At 31.6% G+C, this 19,695-nt stretch overlaps 1 protein-coding gene across 3 annotated transcripts; it reads right to left on the bottom strand.

The window, feature by feature from the left end:
- Window positions 1-3,176: 3,176 nt before the first annotated feature.
- Window positions 3,177-8,773, bottom strand: LOC105802912 (protein phosphatase 2C 32). Of its 3 annotated transcripts, none has more exons than XM_012634815.2 (4): window positions 5,740-8,768; window positions 5,032-5,145; window positions 3,689-3,953; window positions 3,177-3,547 (listed from the first exon to the last, which is right to left on the bottom strand). In XM_012634815.2, exons 1-4 carry the CDS (start codon window positions 7,942-7,944, stop codon window positions 3,432-3,434), a joined length of 2,700 nt encoding a protein of 899 aa, XP_012490269.1. In that variant the 5' UTR covers window positions 7,945-8,768; the 3' UTR covers window positions 3,177-3,431. The 3 variants fall into 3 exon arrangements, 2 of the variants coding, with proteins under 2 accessions (XP_012490269.1, XP_012490270.1); XR_008190964.1 differs by lacking the exon at window positions 3,177-3,547 and adding an exon at window positions 5,236-5,495 and having other exon boundaries at window positions 3,938-3,953; window positions 5,740-8,773; XM_012634816.2 differs by lacking the exon at window positions 3,177-3,547 and having other exon boundaries at window positions 3,778-3,949; window positions 5,740-8,770.
- Between the last annotated feature and the right edge of the window lie 10,922 nt (window positions 8,774-19,695).

Here is a 19,695-nt window from a genome sequence, read left to right on the forward strand (position 1 = left end):
CAAAACTTGTTAATCTCCAATTCTAACAATTGGGTTTGTTTACCTAGTGTCATATGCTAAAATTTCACCAAATGGTGAGTGCAGAAACTCACTTACCCTAGCTAATGTGAAACGGCAATGGAGGAGAGAAAATTGTTTTTGTTGTTTCTTTCCTTCCTTGGACGGTGAAAGAGATGGGAATGATGATAATAATTTTTTTCCTCTCTCTTTCCCCCATTACCATCTTTTAACATATTAACTTTAATTAATCAAAAAAAATTATAAATCAATGGTTGTTAGCTCACCAAATTAAGATGAGTGGAAGTGGACGGTTATGATCATTTTAATCCGCTAATAAAAATTTAAAGATGGCTAAATAGCCATCTAGTCCTTGGCTTAATTGTCACATAAGGTCACCAACATTTCTTTAATCAAAGCTGATTAGTGAAGACACTTGTATGTACTTTAATTACTAATTGATTCTAGTTTAATTCCAATTAATACACCGACCCTTCAATTTCCTACTCAATGCTTAATTATTCGATTCTAATTTCTGACTAATTCAATTTAATAAATTCGATCCTAAAACTGAATTTTTTAACATTATTGAAATTCAGGTGGTTACATATGCTCTGGAAGAGTTAGGAAGAGAAGTTGATGTTCTTCTTTAACTCCCTTCTTGCTTCCACCCTAGAGGCATAGTTTCTAGTCATCAAGAACTCGACTCCATAAGTACAAATGGTAGAATGGTGGGTTGTCAGCGAGGAACAATGTTCGATGTGAGGTGACTAAGTAGAGCTTCGTCAAACCTAGAGGGTGATGGACCGACAAGTATTAAGAGGTGCTTTTCCCTATATATCTTCTAGAGATTACATGTGATTTTCCCTATACATCTTCAAGTTTTTGACGATATAACGAGAGTCTAACTTACTTGAGTATAACAATACTATTCCAAGTTGATATATCAAATATTTTACTAGTAGCTGCAGGGAATTTGAGTGTTTGCAGTATGATGTTTTTAAGAATTCTCCCTGCTTGTCTAGCTAGTAAGGCTTGGTTGAATTCTTTTCTTTTCTTTTCTTTCCTTAATGCTCAACCCTCCAAGGGATTTAGGCTTACACAAATTATCCCAGCCGATAAAATGAATCTTCTTTTTGCCCTTCATATACTTCTACCAGACTTTTGTGTGGACACCTAGAGAGTGTTGGCTTAACAAGAGTTAGTCTTCCTTCAAGAGAAAGTAGCCGTGTTCTTCAATTCCGAAATTTATCCTAAACTCTACCTAGAATATACAGATTGAAAAAATATTTTTTCTTAAAGAGAATCGAAATATATTCCAATGTTTTTACCAATTAAGGAGTATTTTCCTAAAATCTTATTATATTGTTCGAGAGTAGATTTGATAACCTTACATTCATCCAAATTAACTCTAAATAATTTATAATTGTCATGTGCAAAAAAAGAAGGTTTGATACAACAATACATTCCCTACTTGGCTTTATTCCACAAATGAGTTGCTTTTCTTCAACTCTAGAGCAATGGCATGTGCTGAAAAATTAAGGAGATAGCAGGATGTTTTTGTCTTAAACCCCAAGAGAGAGGTTGGGTGAAGATAGATTGATTTCCATTTACCAAAACCTGGAAATTGGCAATGGAAATACAGGAGAAATCAGTGGTAAACGTTTAATAAAAAGGCAGCTCATTTCATCAAATGGTTTATTCATGTTTAGTGTAAACCCTCAGAGTGTTCCGACACCTTCCTTTTCTTGGATTGAATCCATAAAAGCTCAACTCCTATCATCACAAGGCATTCTAGAAAGGAGTTATAAAATTATTTTGAGCTTTAAGATAATTTGATAGTCACTGTTACACACACAAGCTTATAAAACAACTGAAATTCTTACCCTTTAACACATACACAAATAAAATATCCTAAGAAGAAACTTAAATATATGTAGAAATTTATTTATATTTTAATAACACATTGTTTGTGCATTGAACAAATTTAAAATTATTACGTTTTTAATGTAATGAGACCCTCAATTATTTAGAAAAAAAAGTTATTTCAACCATTTTTGCTCCTAAATTCATTGTTTCGATTATTGGAGAAAATAAAGATAAATTTAATTACATATCAATCCGTCGGGTTGGTGTCATGCTTGACCCAACACTCATTATTATTACATGGCACTTCAAACTCCTTTCTGCCCATAGAAAAATGAGTATAGAATTCATACAAAGCAATAGTTTGGTTTAAATTTGGTTGGGGGGAAGCTTGTTTCTCATTTTCTTGACTCCTTTGGTTCCAATTTGGAAGGCCTTGGTCTGTCACTAGTGGTGTTGAAGTAAACAATGTTGCGGAGTTCCAGGGAATTGACTACTAAATTCTGGAATCACACCATTGTTCTTCTAGTAATGAACCTAACTTTTCTTTTTCTTTTTTTAATGGATTTGGAATCAACTTGTTTGTTGCAATGATGAATCCCACATCGAGGTTGCCATCTAGAACAAAGATGACTGGGTTAAGACCACCGGGTTGATAGTGAATACGAGCAAGGGTGTTAAGCCCTGGAATTTGCTCAACATTGGCTGCTGTAATCACAGATCCCATTAAGTTGTTGGTCACTGCTGAATTGGCTAAACCACCAAAGATTGACCGCGTTCCTGCATGGATATTTTTGTTCACGTGTATGAAAAACCGAATAACTATATTTGTTAAATTAAATGAATGTGTTTTAGAACGTAACGCGGAAATCTTGAAGTTGATCGAACAAAAGTAATAAAAATGATAAGATAAGCAAAAACCATAACAAACATGGCAGATAATTTATTTAGTCACGATCACGAAAGAGACAAGTTATAAATACAGATAATTATTGATAAGAGAAAAGGGGGTTGCCTTCTCTTTTATAGAAACAATGGTCACAAATTGAAGGCAAAACCCCTTTTTTTAACTTAAAAACAGACCAAAGGCTGTTGGTCTAAATGTAGAAGCAATGGCACTTGGAAAACTGTATCATTAATCAATCATTTTGAATTTAGTTATCCAAAGGATTAAACTAACCATATTATTTTGTAGATGAATAAAATTGATTTCTGCTTGCAGCAGTAGTTGAATTGTCTTCAGTAGCTTTACAAGATCATTAAGAGTAATTAATTAGCTACATATTGGCTTTAATGAAAGTAAACATTAAAGATGAGAAAAAAAAATGCTTCTTTTGTGGAATATTAATGGCAGAAAACTGATGTCAATGTGCAATTGCTCAGTTCTCACATATTTGAATAGCAATTTATCCAAACACGTAAAAAGGATAGCAACTAAACGTTTCTGAAAATGGTGAGACTAGGATTCTCATTCATTTCTGTAATGCATCATTGATTTCAACCCTTGCTTGAAAAAAGAAGTCAAACGGTGATCCAAAATAAAAAGGGATAGAAAAGAAGAAAAAAAATCATCCAGAAGACCTCCAAATTCTTCCCTCCAAAGAAACAACCATAACAGAAACATCATCATGATATTTACGCCGATCTCCATGAGGTATGTCGAGCAATTCATGAAAATCCATTCCTGCATAAATCAACAAATTCCCATCAGCAAAATATAAGCAAAACAGATGTTCAAATCAAATCATGGTTTTCTGTAGACTGCATTCAAATGATTCAGAACGCCAGATGAAATTAAATCCATCCCCTTTTTGATTAACCATACCATTCTTTTTTGCAGCACGGAACAGAAGCTCTGCAACAAGGTATTGTGCAGGATCACCTTCAGGAACATTTTCCATGAACCATGTGACATGGGCAACAACCTCTTCATTGCTGAAATACTGGTAAAGTCCATCAGATGATAGTACCAAGAATCGGTCACTAGGGGAGAGCCGATGGTGAACAACAGACGGGATGCAGCTAACATAAGGAGCATTTCCCACATAATCAATTTGAAACATCTCTAGCAGAGCTTCATTACAAGCTGGCTGAAGACAAGTGAAATCCACAAAAGAACAAATCATTTCAAAACCAATGAAATAGCATAGACAGACAACAAATAAAGCATTTAGGTTTGCACTCCCCAACTTGATCCATGTTTTAATTCACTATAGAGTTGTGTAGTCTCCAATCGCAATGAAGGAAACTATTATAATTGAGTGACCATTATTAACTGGCATTAAAGAACCTTTGGCCAAATTTTCAAAGCACACAGCTTAAGCATCTTCTTTTGTAAGATACAATACGGTAACTGAAACTCGGTAACAGGCTAGTGATTCAAATATCTAACTGCCGGAAGAGGATTGATGAGATCACCAGAGGTTATTTTAGGAGGAAGAGGAGGAGAGGTAGGTAGAAACTATTGATGTAATGACCTCTCAGTGAGAACTTAAATTTAATTTAACACAAAAGTGCACACAAAACTTGCCTATACTGTCACCAATAGTTTAAGCAGTAGGCATGCAATAGTTCTGTGGAAACGTGCACAATTGCAGGCATGTGTCAACATATACAAATACCTTAAATGAAGTGGCAACACTGTATAAGATTTCTAGTGGATACCCTAAACCATCAATTTGCAGACAGATGCATAAACAAAACTTCCTAACTAATAAACCTGCCTCATGGTGAGTCCTATATTAAAATACATATTTTGCACCACTTAGCATATCAACTGTAGCCAATCAGTTACCAGCTCTCTTAAATTGCTATGAAAGGCCCAAAAATCATCTCATATCTTTAGTGCCACAGATAAAATGACAATCAATTTTATGCATCCAAAATAAGATTTTACACCAATAATTATCAACTTCATTGAGCTTGCTAATTGTTAAAATTCTAGTTGTAATCAAATAATAAATTGTACAATGGATTGCCTTGCTTACAGAATAGATCAAGAAGAGAGCAACAAGCAAAAGAACACTAAAGAAATTCTGTGAGGTTGTAGTTTTTTTTACACAAAAGCATCATACGTTTTCTACTTGTTACTAAATCTCAAATGCGAGAAAGAGAAAGCCAAAAGGAAAAACAATGAAGATAAAAGTTAAAGATCTGAGCTCAACCAACCTTCTTCAGGAAACCAGCACCAAATGCCCTAGTGACTTTCAATTGCCCCTTCACCCTATCATTTGAAATGGCTTTGTCATCATCAGGGTGTTCCGCCTGTATTCTTAAGATTTCCTGTTATAGACAATCAACAATAGGTGGTTATTCCCTAAACGACAACTGAATTTATTTCTCTTTCGTATATATGAACTTGATGTGTTTTACCTATAGATATCATCCTGGCAAATAATATAGTGAATATTTATCTTTGACATTCAGATTAAGTACACATCCATGGGTTAGGACATTCACAACCAGGCCAAGGCAACTTAAGGAGGGTAAGCTCACCATGTGAGAAAATGACCCACCATTTTTCAGTTCATCAACTTATAATGCCTAGCAGCAGTGCCCTTTAAAATGGAATCTATCCAAGTTAAGATCAAAATATCCAACAAGTAGCACAAAAACAAAGGTCTTTGACAGATCTGATATTAAAATGCAAATTGTCAAAATTAGATATAGTAATGCTTCAACAAATTGCTATATTTATATCACTCTAAATTCAAGCGCAACTCCCTCACATAAATGTACCCTAATGCCTGTCACCTAAAAATAAAAAATCACATTTTACAAAGGGCATAACAATGATGGATATCAACAGAAGTCCAACACATAAAATTTATTATATGTATAATTGAAGCTGAGCTTGTGAATAAAATAATAGCGGACCTCTTCAATACTTGTGCTGTGGTCAGTGGAAAGTTGGAGCGCCTTCATCTTCAATCTGCAGATAGAGATGTCTCTGTTCTTATTCAGTATGCTAACTTGACCGTGTTGGTTATGCATAGGAGACTCCTCTGATATTCTGTCCAGTTCCATACGCGCTAGCAACTCTCTAGATCTGTTTCTATACTTTAAATCATCCTTCACAGAATTTGGATTTGGATGACGATCATTTGGTCTTTCCTGTGCCAAAATCACACGGCTATCCCCAAGGTTCATGACATATACATCCTGGTCCTTCATTAACATCACTAGAACACATGACCCCATCAAAGCAAGCTCTGGATTTATGTCAAGAGCCTTTTCCACCATTTCCATATAAGCTTCTTCAGTACTTTCGAGCGCTCGAGCCATTGCTCTCAACACAGCATCATGGTCAACAACTCCAGACTTGCGCCTCCTAATAGGTCCTGAAGATTCAACTATTCTCTCATCCACACAAATCTCTTCTCTATGCCAATCATAGCTCCAAGGAAAAAGCTTCTTCCGTAATGACTTCTGCTTCCGATATACTTTTCGTATCTTTGAACCAATCAAGGACTTTCGTGTATTATGCCTTTGCCCTGACATGGTAGCAGCAGTTGCAGCACCTTGATTATCAAAATCAAGCCCAACCCCAATATCTTCTCCTGAAGTAGTAGGATCTTCACCTTGTATGTTAGACCTATCATCTTTGGAATTTGATGGGTTGATGCATTCTAAATTATCTGAAAGCGGTTGAAAATCGCAAGAACTTTTTCCTTGTCTATCCATTTGTGAGATTGGCAAAGAACCTTGACCATCCCATGGCTCCATCTGAAGTAACTCATACAGCCGCATGCTTTTCCTGCCTTGACCAGCTAAGTTTGCATGTGGAACAGATTCACATTCACATTCAGCCCCTAAAGTGGACTTTCTACACTTAGATAAATCCTGTTCCTTCTTGTCTCTCACATCATCATTTTCCTCAACTATCTCATTATTAGAAGACTGACCCTTAGTATTTTCTTGATTAAGCAATTCTCCTATGCTAGACAATATTTCTTGATCTGAACAAGAAGTTGACTGATTTTCTTTGCTGCACTCAAAACTGGCATGAGGATTTCTACTCGTAGATATTTCAGGTTTTAATGGATCAAATCTAGATTTATCTTCATAATCCCAGAGCAGCCCTTCCAATTCCTTGTCTATGGCTTTATAAAGATGGCTCATCAGAAAATCCGGAGCATCAGGACCACTAAAACCATCATATATCCCAATAAACAGCCATCCTTGCTCTTCAGAAAGCACAACATGAACCCTATCTTCACCAGCCTTTCCATGAGCCCATTGCAAGTTTCGACTGCTCCCGTATTCCCCTTCAGATGGCCCCCCTTCAAGACAATTCCGAGAGGGTTCTGATCGAAGCTTGGGCTCCTTAGCATGCCATGCCAATCGGGTTAGTGGGTGCAGCAAGAATCTTTGCATCCAACCAGACCCCATAGAATGCTTTGAAAAGGTCCTTTTCATTGGTCCGCTAACACTTCTCATAAATCGCTGGAAATGGGGTCTTCTACAACCACGTGTAAGTGGCGCAGAGAAATTGGATTTATCAGCAGTATCAAGGGGGCCAGACATCACACCCTTCTCAATTGGTCCAGACATAAAACCACCTCCCCTATCAAGAGGCCCTGAAGCAAACCCTCTCTCAAGAGGTCCAGACATAAAGCTGTTCAGAGGACCAGAACCACGAGGAACTGGCTGCAAAGGGATTGCAGCAAATGAGGAGGTGCTCTCAAATGATGCAGCAGGCTCTTGGACATCAGTAGCAAACATTGCGATCTGGTTACCAGTTCTAGCTGTAGAAACATTCGCGCTAACAGATGCACCAGAGATGGTCTTAAATGTAGTTTCTGGAAAACTCTTACTCTGTCTTTGTAGTCCTAAGGAATCCTCTATGGTTTCATGTCTAAATGACCCACTCAACGTCTCAGAATCAAGGGTACTTGAATCAACGGTAAACCTCTCGGAGTTTGATGGAGTAATGGCAGGAGAGTCAAAAATCGGAGGCCTAACATAACAAAATGAATGGCCTAAGCCTTCATCCAAGGGCTCTAGAAAATCTAAATCAACTCCGCCTTTTCCATTAAACGGCACAAAGCAACCAACAACACGAGAAGTCCCATTACCCATTTCTCTCTTCTATATTGGGGAACCCCCTAAAGACCAAACCTCTGATTGGGAGGATTTCTATGACTTTGCACCAAAAGCAAATGTAAAACAAAAGAACTCAAACCAAAACCCCAAAACCCAATAAACCCCTTAACCACCCTATCACTATTCAGATAACTTAGCATCCTAAAAATCAGTAACTTGGCAGCTAAAATTAACAGAAACCCAAGCCTTTCCTAGAAAATCCGAACTGAAAAAGGTATAATTATTGGCATAAAAGGCAACGAGTAGAAAAGAGAGAAAAATGTGACGATCTGACCTTAAAGAGTGGGAGTTGAAGCATGAATAAACCAGTGGATCGAACATACCTAGCAAAACAGATCTACTGGGGGAGCAAATGGACAGTGAATGGAACGCATCGGATAAAAAGAAAAACACCAAAATTTAAGATTTCCTTTTGTTTTGGTATCTGACAAAGTACCCATACTACAAATTAAAACCAAACCCCAGATTGACATCACCCTTCCCACGATTGAATCATGCAGCCGCACAACGACCGTTCAAAATCAAGCATAAGTCTATACATACAATAACAAATTTAGTAATATATATATGTGTGTGTGTGTGTATTTTAACTGAGTTTAATAAAGGAGGGGGAAATGGAAATGGAGAAGGAGAAGGAAGTGAGAATAAAAAGAAGAGGAAGAGAAAATGCAGGCATTAGTTTTGAGAGAGATATTAAAAGAATAAGAAAAAAAAAAGGAAATCGGGATTTGGTTTTTGATGAAGAAGAATCAAAGTTTAGTTCATCAAGGAGGGTCTCTTTCTTGGGGTTTTCAAATGCTTTGGAGGGTAAAAACTTTAAAGAGAGGATGAAATTGAAAATACTGAGATTATTAGTATTATTATTTTAATAACAACGTCAAAATGTTGCGACTGTTATTATAACATGCCTTTTATTTTATAAATTTCCTTTAAAAAACTGTGAGTATTATTAAAAGAAAAAGGCTGTTTTAATGTAATAGGTGCTTTCTTTGAGTCATTATTTTTTTAATTAAATAAACACAATTTCTTTTATTTTATTTTTTATTACAAGTTGAATTTATTTCTATGTAATTTTAACTAATTTAATTAACTAAACAGTTTATTACTTTTATTATCAAAATAAATACTGCATTATTTTTTATTTTTATTTTTATAAAATATATTTAATGCTTTTTTCTATCCGTATAATATAAAATATCTTTAAACCTAAATGTTAAACGGCTAATTAAACTTTTATGAAAGTGCTCAAATAAAGACTTTTTACGTACTTTAGTTTATATTTAAACTCAAATCCTATATAAAAAAATATCCTAAATAATCTTTTTAAGTGTATTCTAAATTTATATGATTTGATTAAAATTTTAAAATTTTTATATAACTACTTTAGTTTTTACACCGACGTAAATGGATCCATCCCATATCTTATATATTAATGATTATTAAAATAATAGAGTGAGCAATTACAACTGTTATGCATAATTGTAGAAAAATAGAGCACAAAAACAATTGTTTATGCAGTTCGATTTTTTTACATCTTCAGGATCTTATCCAAAAAAATAATTTACAATCTTCAACTTTTACCCCTCGCTAGTGTAGCAACCTCACATTTACACTAAGATCTAGATCTATTTTCAAAAAGAATTCCTTTAAAAACTTTGTTTTATAAATCCAAGTCACTCACCTATTTTACTTTCAAAAAAATGTACTCATAAAAGTAATTCATAATGGAGAGACAAAATGTTGAACTCTTAGTCCATGTTACCTATGCAGGTCTTCACCATCAAAAAAGTCTAAGACATTACAAAGATATTTAGGATAAATCTTTAAATTAGTCAATCTAATCTCCTTAATTTAAGATGATCCAACCCAATCAACAATAATTTATGGTTCAAAATGATCGTTTTTCAAATATGTGTAAACAGATAAAAGGTAAAATATGAAAATGTAAGCAATGTTAAGTGCACTCGATATTATTACTCTCGTAATTGCCTTAACATAAATATATATAACAATAAAAATATTTCCTTAAAAATGTATGTTGAATATTAAAAATGATATAAAATAATAGCAAATTTTAATTTCTATCAATTAAGGATATAATAAAAAATTTTGAAAGGAAAATTTATTAATTCATCAGCACAACAAAAGCTTTAGCCTCAGCATCAATAAAACATTCTGACAGGTTGACAATTGGTTTTGTCACAACTCAAGTACGACATATATTGAGTGAGTGCAAGCACTTATCACAATAAGAAAAATCTGCCCCGGATGGTCCAAAGTGGCGAGCAAAAATCAACAAAAGAATCAAGCATTCACCAAATTATAGAGGACAACAACGAAATCATCCTTAAAATCACTCGTAAAACTAGGATTACATACATAAGCAAGGGTAAAAACCATGCTACAATGCTAGACAAAAACTTCTAAAACTGAAAACTTATTAAATAATGGAAAAACAAACAAACAAAAAAACATTTAAAACTTCAGATAGCACGAGTCCAAATCAACTCGTGAAATCATTTATTATTCTGAAATATTTTCAAAACAGAAACAAATTAAGAAATTGACGAAGAGCCACCCACTTTTCAAAAAAGCTACTGGTGGCCGGTGGAGTTTTTCCGAACGACAGACATCGTCATCTATCCATCATAACTTGTGAAGACAACAAAGATACCCACAAAATATATCTGCAAATTGAAAAAGAGAGAAAATATGTGGAGTGAATGAGAAGAAGAAAGAAAGAGTTGGTGGGAGGAAAAAAAAAAGCGGGCGATGGCCAGCCCGGAGGCTGGCACTACCGTTGAGCAAAACAAAAGATAAGAAACAAATGGCTTGGAGAAAAGAGTGAAAAGTTTTTAGGGTTTTTTAGGATATAAAAAATTTTAAATACGAAATTTTAATTAAATTTTATATTATAAAAATTAGTTTTTCTTTTAAAATAAAAGTTATATTTCTTGGAGAAAAAATCATATTAATAATAGATTTTTCAACCTCAATAACTCACATTTTGATAGTAGGTTTTCTAACTTTTACTTTTTAAGGATGGATCTATTTACATTAATTTAAATTTTAAGTAGCTTTATATTTTTTATAATATTTTATATTAATAATATTTTAATTATTTAACCGTTGAATTTATTAAGATATTTATATTTGTTATGTATGTAAATTTTTAAACGATCCGATATCTCTATCATATTGATCTAAAATAATTGTCTTAGAAAATATTAATTTATGCCAAACTTGACATGCATAATCTATAATGAGTTGAGTATGAAATGTGACGGTTGGATTGTTAAATTATTAATTGTATAAAAATTATAAAATTGTGTAAAACCACTTAAGTTACATCGGTGCAAATGAATCACTTCCCTTACTATAAATGTTCATTTAGGATATATATATATATATATATATATATATATATATATATATATATATATTATTAACAATGGCAATTAAAGAAGTCTTAAACAAATAAGTAGTTGGGAGAAGTGGAAGTAGACTTATTCCCTAAGTATTTGAACCAAATTCAATATTAGAGTCGACATTGTTGAGAGGATTTACCTGAATAGCACACCGGCTCGAAAAAAACTATACTAATATTATAAAATGGATAAGAACACACGTGATTTATACAAAAAAAAAGGCCTTAAAATGAGAAACAAAATGTTTTAACTCTTAGATCAAAATGAATTAATCTAAATATTAGATTTAAGATTTAATTTATTACGTCGCTAAATTAAAGACACAACACCCTATCTCTCTTTTTTTTCACATTGTAATACAAATTTTAGGGTGAAAAAAATGCATTCACTACACCAAAACAGGTTTTTAGCGGCGTTTTTTTATGCCTTTAGCGGTGCTTTTTTGCGGCGCTTCCTCCAAAACGCCGCTAAAGCCTGAGAATCAGCGGCGCTTTCTTAAAAACGCCGCTAAATCAACAAAAGCTCACAAAACGGCGTCGTTGGGCTTAGGTTTTTTGTGGCGCTTTCTCAAAAACGCCGCTAATGCTTATTTTCAGCGGCGATTTCCGTAAAGCGCCGCTAATGATCGATCTTTAGATGCGTTTTTTATCCAAACGCCGCTAAAAACGCCGCTAAAAGCCTGTTTTGGTGTAGTAACTATCTCTTATTTTCAAATTTAATTTTTATTTGAATAAAAAATTGGAAGCTTACCACATGATGGAAAATAATAAATCAGGGTTATTAAGATTAAATAATTTGAGTATTTGGTATTTATTTTTTTTATTGGAAAAAATTATAGAGAATCACTTTAAAAATTGTGGGTATTTGATATTTGATGCTTGGTTGAATTGCTTGTACTACTTTTCATCAATCAAGAAAAAAAACTCTCAATCTTTTTATAGTGAAATATTCTACAATTTTTCAAAAGAAAAAAACGAATACTCAAATTGCTATAACCTATTTTTCCAATAATCTGAAACTAAGAGGTTATTCAAATCAACTTTATTATTACTAATACTTACCTGTATTAATTTTATAATTAATTTAAAACTAGTAACCTTTAAATTTATACTTAAAGAGCGAAATCCTTATTTAATTTTGTAATTTATTTTTTTAGAATAAGTTTGTAAACATGTCGACTTTATAGAATATAATACACATCGTCATTCATGCTCGTCGACAAATTTGGATGCATGGGTCTATTTTTGAGGGTTTGACTTTGACCCCTCAAAATAATAAATAAAATTTAAAACCTATAAATTAAAATTAATTGTTCATCATACCCCTCCCCATGTTTTCACATACTTCAACTTTCCATATATACTTTTATTCAACTTAATTTCAATTCCTCATCCAAATTTTGGTGTGTGGGTAAATCCTAACCTTTTGGGATTTTGAGTTTATATTTTAAGTCTAACTTTTAATTAAATATTAAATTTGAATTAATGTATAATTTTGTACATGAATTTTAGTCTGATGCGATTATACACGTGAAATACTATTTGTGGTTTAAATTGATACTTGAAACTTTAATTTCTATTTAATCATATAGATTTAAAGAAATAAATACATCAATTTATTTTTATATTGGATAAATATAATTATTTATGTATGCAATATATAAACAAAAATGATGTTATACCAATAATTGTGTTAATAATTTACAATAATTGAATCAAATTAAAATTTTATATATAAAATTACAAAATTAAAATTTATGTATATAATTGCACATTAAAACATAGTTCATGTTTAATTTTAATATTTATCCTTAATTACTTTAATCTGATAGTTGTAACTTCAATTTTTATGACAAATTTCAATCAATTTTATACCACCGAAAGTTCATTTTTTATTTAAATAAAAGAATGTCGTCAAAGTTTATAGAGTTGTTTAAACTATTATGTAAAATTCATTTTATTCTTATTCTAAATTAATTTTTATACATTAAAAGAAATTCAAATCATTATACCATTAAAGTTTATCTTTAAATTGCCGATAATTTAAATAATATATATATCATACCCAATTGATTCACCGATAATTTAAATTGATTTAAATAATAAATCTTGAATCCCATTATGCATAATTGTCATGGGTAAATTTTGCCTGATTATAATATTTTGAGCTTTTGTCCATATGCACTCGGTATTAATTTAATTCTTTTCTAATCCTCGTGTGTATATATTTGTAAACTTTATAAAGACAAAATATCTAATGGTATATTTTCTTTATAAACTCACATATCCACACATGTACACATTTAAATTACCACACAAGCACTACTTATAGATCAATCCTACAATCTTGAGAATATAATGGTCCAATAGGTCTGATGTTGGGGTTCTTTTCCATTTTATTTTAATTATTCATGAATTACAAAATTCACTATTGTTTTTCATGAAAATTATTTATTTTATGAAAATTAATCAAAAAATTATCTTCGGGTCAACAACAAAACATCAATATTATTTTAATTATTTTACACTTTTGAAAAGCTTTAAATATAAAAAAATACATCAAACGTTTCAAATCAATTTAATTTTATATTAATATAAATAAAACTAGATTACGGTAGATTAATGTAAAAATATATAAAAATTAAATAAAGTTTTGATTGAAATGATATAGTCGAATATGTAAAAAAAAAAAAATCAAAAATTGAAGTTCCATTATATCCCACTATGTGTGTTTTTATTGAATCTATTTAAAAATGTAAAAAGAAAAAAAATGATAAAGATATAATTTATTTTAAAAAATTTAAACTAATTTCATTCGTGATGTTAAGTATATGATAAGTAATGGGTAAGTAGCAGGAAGATGCCAAATTCATGCCCTTTGTATCCTTGCATTGTTGACTAACCAAACCAAACTAAATCCACTACAATATGATGACCAAACCCTCTTCCCTCGAGTTGTCCTCTTTGTAACGCCAGCATCATTTGTTTTTGTTTACTTCAAAAATCATATGCTAATACAATATCATATAATGACACACACTTAACATTAAGAAATCCATAAATATATAAAGTAGTTGAAGTGGGTATCTCCAAACCAACGTCTAAGCTAAGCCCACAAATATATCCTTCATATCAAAACAAAAACCCTAAGTCATGAATTCCCCTTAAGAAAATGGAAACAAGAGAGTGGAAATTTGTATAACTAAAATATTCAACATAAATTGGATAAAAGTCTAATTTGTAGTCAAGAGATGAGTTGAGCTCAGATTCTGATCAAAGTGGGTATTAAATTTATCCAAAAAAGAAAAGTGGGGTACTAAAAGAATTTATTTTTGAAAAGTAAAATAAAACCTTTTTCTTCTTCTTCTTCCCAATCCAATTATGGTTTGTGTTAGTTGATTATTACTTGCCAAAAGGTCATAGGTTTTGACAAATATGTAGCTATGGATCATGATGATTAAGTTGTGATCATGTTATAAAATAAAAACACTTTAATTTTTTTTTTTTTTTTGGGTTCATGTTTATAGTGGATTTGCTCTGATGAAAAGGTCTCTATTTCAAAAAAGCTTCACAAGCAAACAACAGGATTATGGTATGATTACATTATTGTTTTTGGCAATAATAAGACACCATTGACATTGGGTTTGGTTGGCTTCACTACAGTTTATGTATTAGTTTTGTTAGTTGCGAGCACGTCAATATAATAAAGATAGAGAGAGAAAATAAAAGAAAAAAAATTAATTATTAGTTAAATAGTTTCTTCTGTATTGGACTTAACACTCTCTAATCCGAGTTTAATTTCACTCCGTTATTTTTAGGTGGAAGTTAAGAATTAAGATAATTACATGGGTGATTACAAGCAATTACTAATTATTATATGATTGTCCAAACACATATACATAATTTAAGTTTAAGAACTTATTTTTATACAATAATAATAAAATATTTTAATAGTTTACATCTTTGTAATTTTTTAAATATTAAATCAAATTTTTATAATTCCAGGGGAGCTAAAGTATAATTTTACTTTTACTAAAAAAATTTAAATGGCCTAAATAGCAAGTTTCCATTTCAGGGGGTCGGGCCCCTGCTAGCCCCCCTAGATTCGCGTTTGATGCGAACGTAAGTGTTGTAAAATATATTAAATACTCTATATAATTTTTTTATAAAGGTTATATTATAAACTCTATATTATTTGTTACCTAATTTATATGGAATAATAATCGAAATATTATAAAAAAGTTATAAAAATATTTTGTTTTTAACATTATAGCACAAGTCAACTGCAAATTAAGTTTATAAAAGTTATTATATTCAAAAGATTACAAGAATGGTTTGTGCATTCGGGCTAAAAAAAAGTTCGGAGGAAATCTCAAAATAAATTAGAATTAGTATTGGTAATCCACAAAGTTGGTTATGCAAATTTGCATAAGAAATTACACTTTTAACCAATCACATAGAGACAAAGGTAGAAAAAAATTTGGGTCGAATTAAATTATATACTTTTATGATAATAAAAATATAATTTCACCATTTTAATAGATATATTTAAAAGATTAAATTAATTTTTATTATTTATGGGGTTAAAGTATAAATTTACTTTTATTAATTTAAAATTTTATAAATTATAAAAGAATGGTACTGTAGACACCCTTAGTATGCATTGAACTTGAGAAGATTTCTTGAAAATCAAGATTGATGCAAACATGGTCACCACCAACGTCTTACGTTAAAAACAGACGACAAAAATAAAGAGGAAATTAGTTAGTTTTGCATCATGTCTCAGCCATGACTTACTATATGGCTCACCCTAAAACATTACAGTATTATCACTATGTTCAATATTTACAAATTTTAATTTCAATCAAGCTGATTGAACTTGAAGTTAGGTCAAGGTTCTATCAGAGAAAATAGTGAACAAAATGTCACTTTCACTCTTAATTTGTCTCTTGACAATTTCATACACTTGTTTGCTGGGGACTAGATTTGAGTTTTGTCTCCAATTGAAATACTTGAGTGGGAATTTTTGACTAGGATTAATTTTCAATAAAATTAACCAAAGAAATAGGAAATTGAAAAAATAAAATAAAGACAACAACAGATTTGTTTTTTATGTCCCATATATTTAAGTATCTAAATTTGGATTGGATCTTCAAACAAGAAAATAATACTCTTTTTTTTTTTTTTTACAAAACTTCAAAGGTTTTATTGTAGAAATGATATTTGGATTGCTGAATAAAAAAGAAAGTGAAAGTGGGAAGTGTAGAGGATGATAAAATGAGAGCGAAACAGGCAAAAATACAAAGGGGCTGTGGTTGTACGAATTACAGTGCATGCATTGTAAAACATTTAGGACCCACTATCCGAGTTGTTTCATGTCGTTATTTCTTGAATTCAGACGTTCAATTTCCTACCCATCCGACCAACCCTACTGGAGTATTTCTACAAAGAATTTGCAGAGGTATTTGAAGAATTTCTTTTCTTTTTTAAATTTCACCTGATTTGGGTGGTGTTGTTAGATCAATCAACCACAGATTGCGGAACCCCACAATATCGGACTTCGTGAGATTACCTTTTCTAAAGTTTTGGCCCACTTTGATGTTTCCCTAGAATTTCATCGCCTCCCGGGTTCAGCCTAATTCAATTTTAATTGGTTCAGGTTAATAAATTTCTATGGCATCCAATTAATTTTCCTTTTGGAAAACAGTGTGATCATCATTAGTTGTTGTGAACTGCGAACATGCAAAGCATGAATATATATCATTCTTCCATAATGGAACTTCAGTGGATTACACTTAAAAGAGTAGCGTGCAAGGCAGCGTTATCTGCCCATCCAAATACTGTTCAAATTGTCTTCAACAATGGGTAAAAGGCTGACCACATCTTCGCTTTTTACATCAACCAATTAAATAATACGAAAGGGTTTTCTCTATAAAACTGCATACCTTTTACTAATCTTAGTATAGTCATCAAGGATAGCTCCACACCGCTTTTAATGTCGACATTAGAATGCCTTCAACGTATTCACTCCAGTGCTAACCATATATTCATCCACCCATAAGCTTTAAAAAAACCCAAGATTCAAACGTGTAAGTTTCCAAAATTCATCTTACGTAAAAAACTGGATAGATTCCAACCAATGTGCAGTTAAAATTAGCATGATGAAAATAAATTAATTAAGCGATAATATCAAATAATTTTTATCTCTAATTATTTCAATTAATATGATATACGTGATAAATAAAAGTGTTTAAATTCTTGTAGAACAATTAAATGGAATAGTTAAATTCTACATGAACTCTCTTTTATTCATGTAATTGGATTAAATTCTACAATTAAAAGAGTCATTCGAGCCATTCTAGAGATTAACAAGTTCAAGAAGCTACAAAATTCTATGAAGAAGCCCAATAATTTGAAGAACACCATACACATTGTGAAGAAAAATCACCTTCCAATCTCGTTCAACCGTGGAGAAAAAGACAACTTATTTATGAAAAAAGCTATATTTCGATTTGTTTCAATTGAAGAAAGGAGGTCTAAATCTATTTCAAGAGCAAGTCAAACCGACACTTGAAGCAATCCACATCTGTTCAAGATCAAATCAAACGACTCTTAAATTAAAATCAAATCTAAAAGAAGAATAAAAAAAATTTTTCTTTGCATTCAAGAAATTTTCAAAGATTGTAATTTTTTTAAATTATTAATAAATATTAACTTTAAATTTTCAAATAAACTTTTAATCAAATTTGTATGTATAATATGGGTCAAATATTCTTTTTTTTGAAACAATATGGGTCAAATATTCATCTCCATTTTAGGGAACATGAGAGCTTCGTTAATCAGTCACAAATTCCTGTAAAATAACCAAAAATTAAATATATCTAATAATCTAATGAAAATTAAATACAACCAAAAATTGATATTTTCTAATAAGCCACATATTCCTGTAAAATAACATTGATACAAAATTTGAAAAATCTAATTTAGTAGATAATTAAAATAAAAATATATAGAAATTACATACAATCACGAAAATGGCAGTGAGTACGAAGGATATGCAAAAAATTCATTCAAAATAGGTTTAATTTACAATTTGATCCTTAAAGTATATTTATTTTCTCATTTTGGTATTTAAATTTTTTATCCCAATTAAGTACTTAAAGTATATCTCTGTTATGTTTCTTAGCTCAATTTTAATCGCTGGTTAGAAAAAATGTTCAACCAATCCGGGAATGCCAAGTAGTGGTATTTGTTTTACCGTGTAAGATAAAAAATTCGAAATTAAAAATAAATTAATGAAAAATTAAATTTTTTTACTATTGTTTCTTTGTCATTCAAAAAATCAACCACTCATTTCATCTTCTCTCACAAATAAAAAACTATTAAAGACTTGAAATTAAGAATAAATTTGGAATATGGAAGAGATCATACCATAACCCAACAAAACCATTTTGAGTGGTACTTTATGAATATGAAATCAATAATAGAAACTGACAAAACCCAGACCGATTGGTTTCTGGCTTTTCCCCCTTCTTCACCTCGTGATTATTTTATTATATATTTGATTGTAGTTGTTCTGACAATGAATGTAGCATTTTGTAACTTGGATTCAGCGATCAGGTCGAGTAATAGTGTTACATAAAAAATCTATTGCGTGACATCTAGTGATATGTGGAATTTTTTTTAACATCCGTTTAGGAATTGGACTAAAAAAGCATAACAGAAGAATACTTTAGGTATTTGGGTAAAAAAAAAAGGTACCAAAGTGAAAAAAAGTATATTTGAACGGTCAAATTATGAATTAAGCGTTCAAAATAAGAAAAAGGGGATCCATCGAAGCCATATTTAGCTGAATGGGTGGAAGCCCTCAACCAACAACTAGATGCGGTTAAGTTGGGATCGGCTCCGGGACACGGGGCTCAGCAGGCTAACCGTGTTGAGGGAGATGGCAATGGACCATTTGAGGGAATGGAGATTACGCTTGATGCCATAAAATCAAATGACGATATATATGACACAATTGATGTTGAGGTATCCCAATAAACTATCTTTTTTTCCTATGATGTTGAAGTTATTTTGTTGGGATGTACAAGGTGTTGCTAGCTCTAAGTTTGGTTGTATCTTGAAGAACTTTCTAAATATCCATGGACTGGATGTCGTTCTATTGATGGAAACTCAAATCAGTGGGACTAAAGCTGAAGTCGTTAGAAGAACGAAGTTTGATTGTTCATTTTGGGTTGAAGCTCGATGGTTCTCTAGAGGACTATGATTTCTTTGGAACCGTAGTACAGTTGTTGAAG

This window comes from Gossypium raimondii, chromosome 11, assembly GCF_025698545.1.
Source record: "Gossypium raimondii isolate GPD5lz chromosome 11, ASM2569854v1, whole genome shotgun sequence".
In the NCBI taxonomy this organism is placed as follows: domain Eukaryota; kingdom Viridiplantae; phylum Streptophyta; class Magnoliopsida; order Malvales; family Malvaceae; genus Gossypium; species Gossypium raimondii.

Bases quoted from the DNA above. Each gene is read 5' to 3' on its own strand.
- LOC105802912 (XM_012634815.2), bottom strand. From the start codon at position 7,944: ATGGGTAATGGGACTTCTCGTGTTGTTGGTTGCTTTGTGCCGTTTAAT. The intron at 5,146-5,739 runs GTCCGCTATTAT...TGTCTATAACAG, and splicing joins ACAGCACAAGTATTGAAGAG to GAAATCTTAAGAATACAGGC. The intron at 3,954-5,031 runs GTTGGTTGAGCT...ACTTGTCTTCAG, and splicing joins GTGCTGGTTTCCTGAAGAAG to CCAGCTTGTAATGAAGCTCT.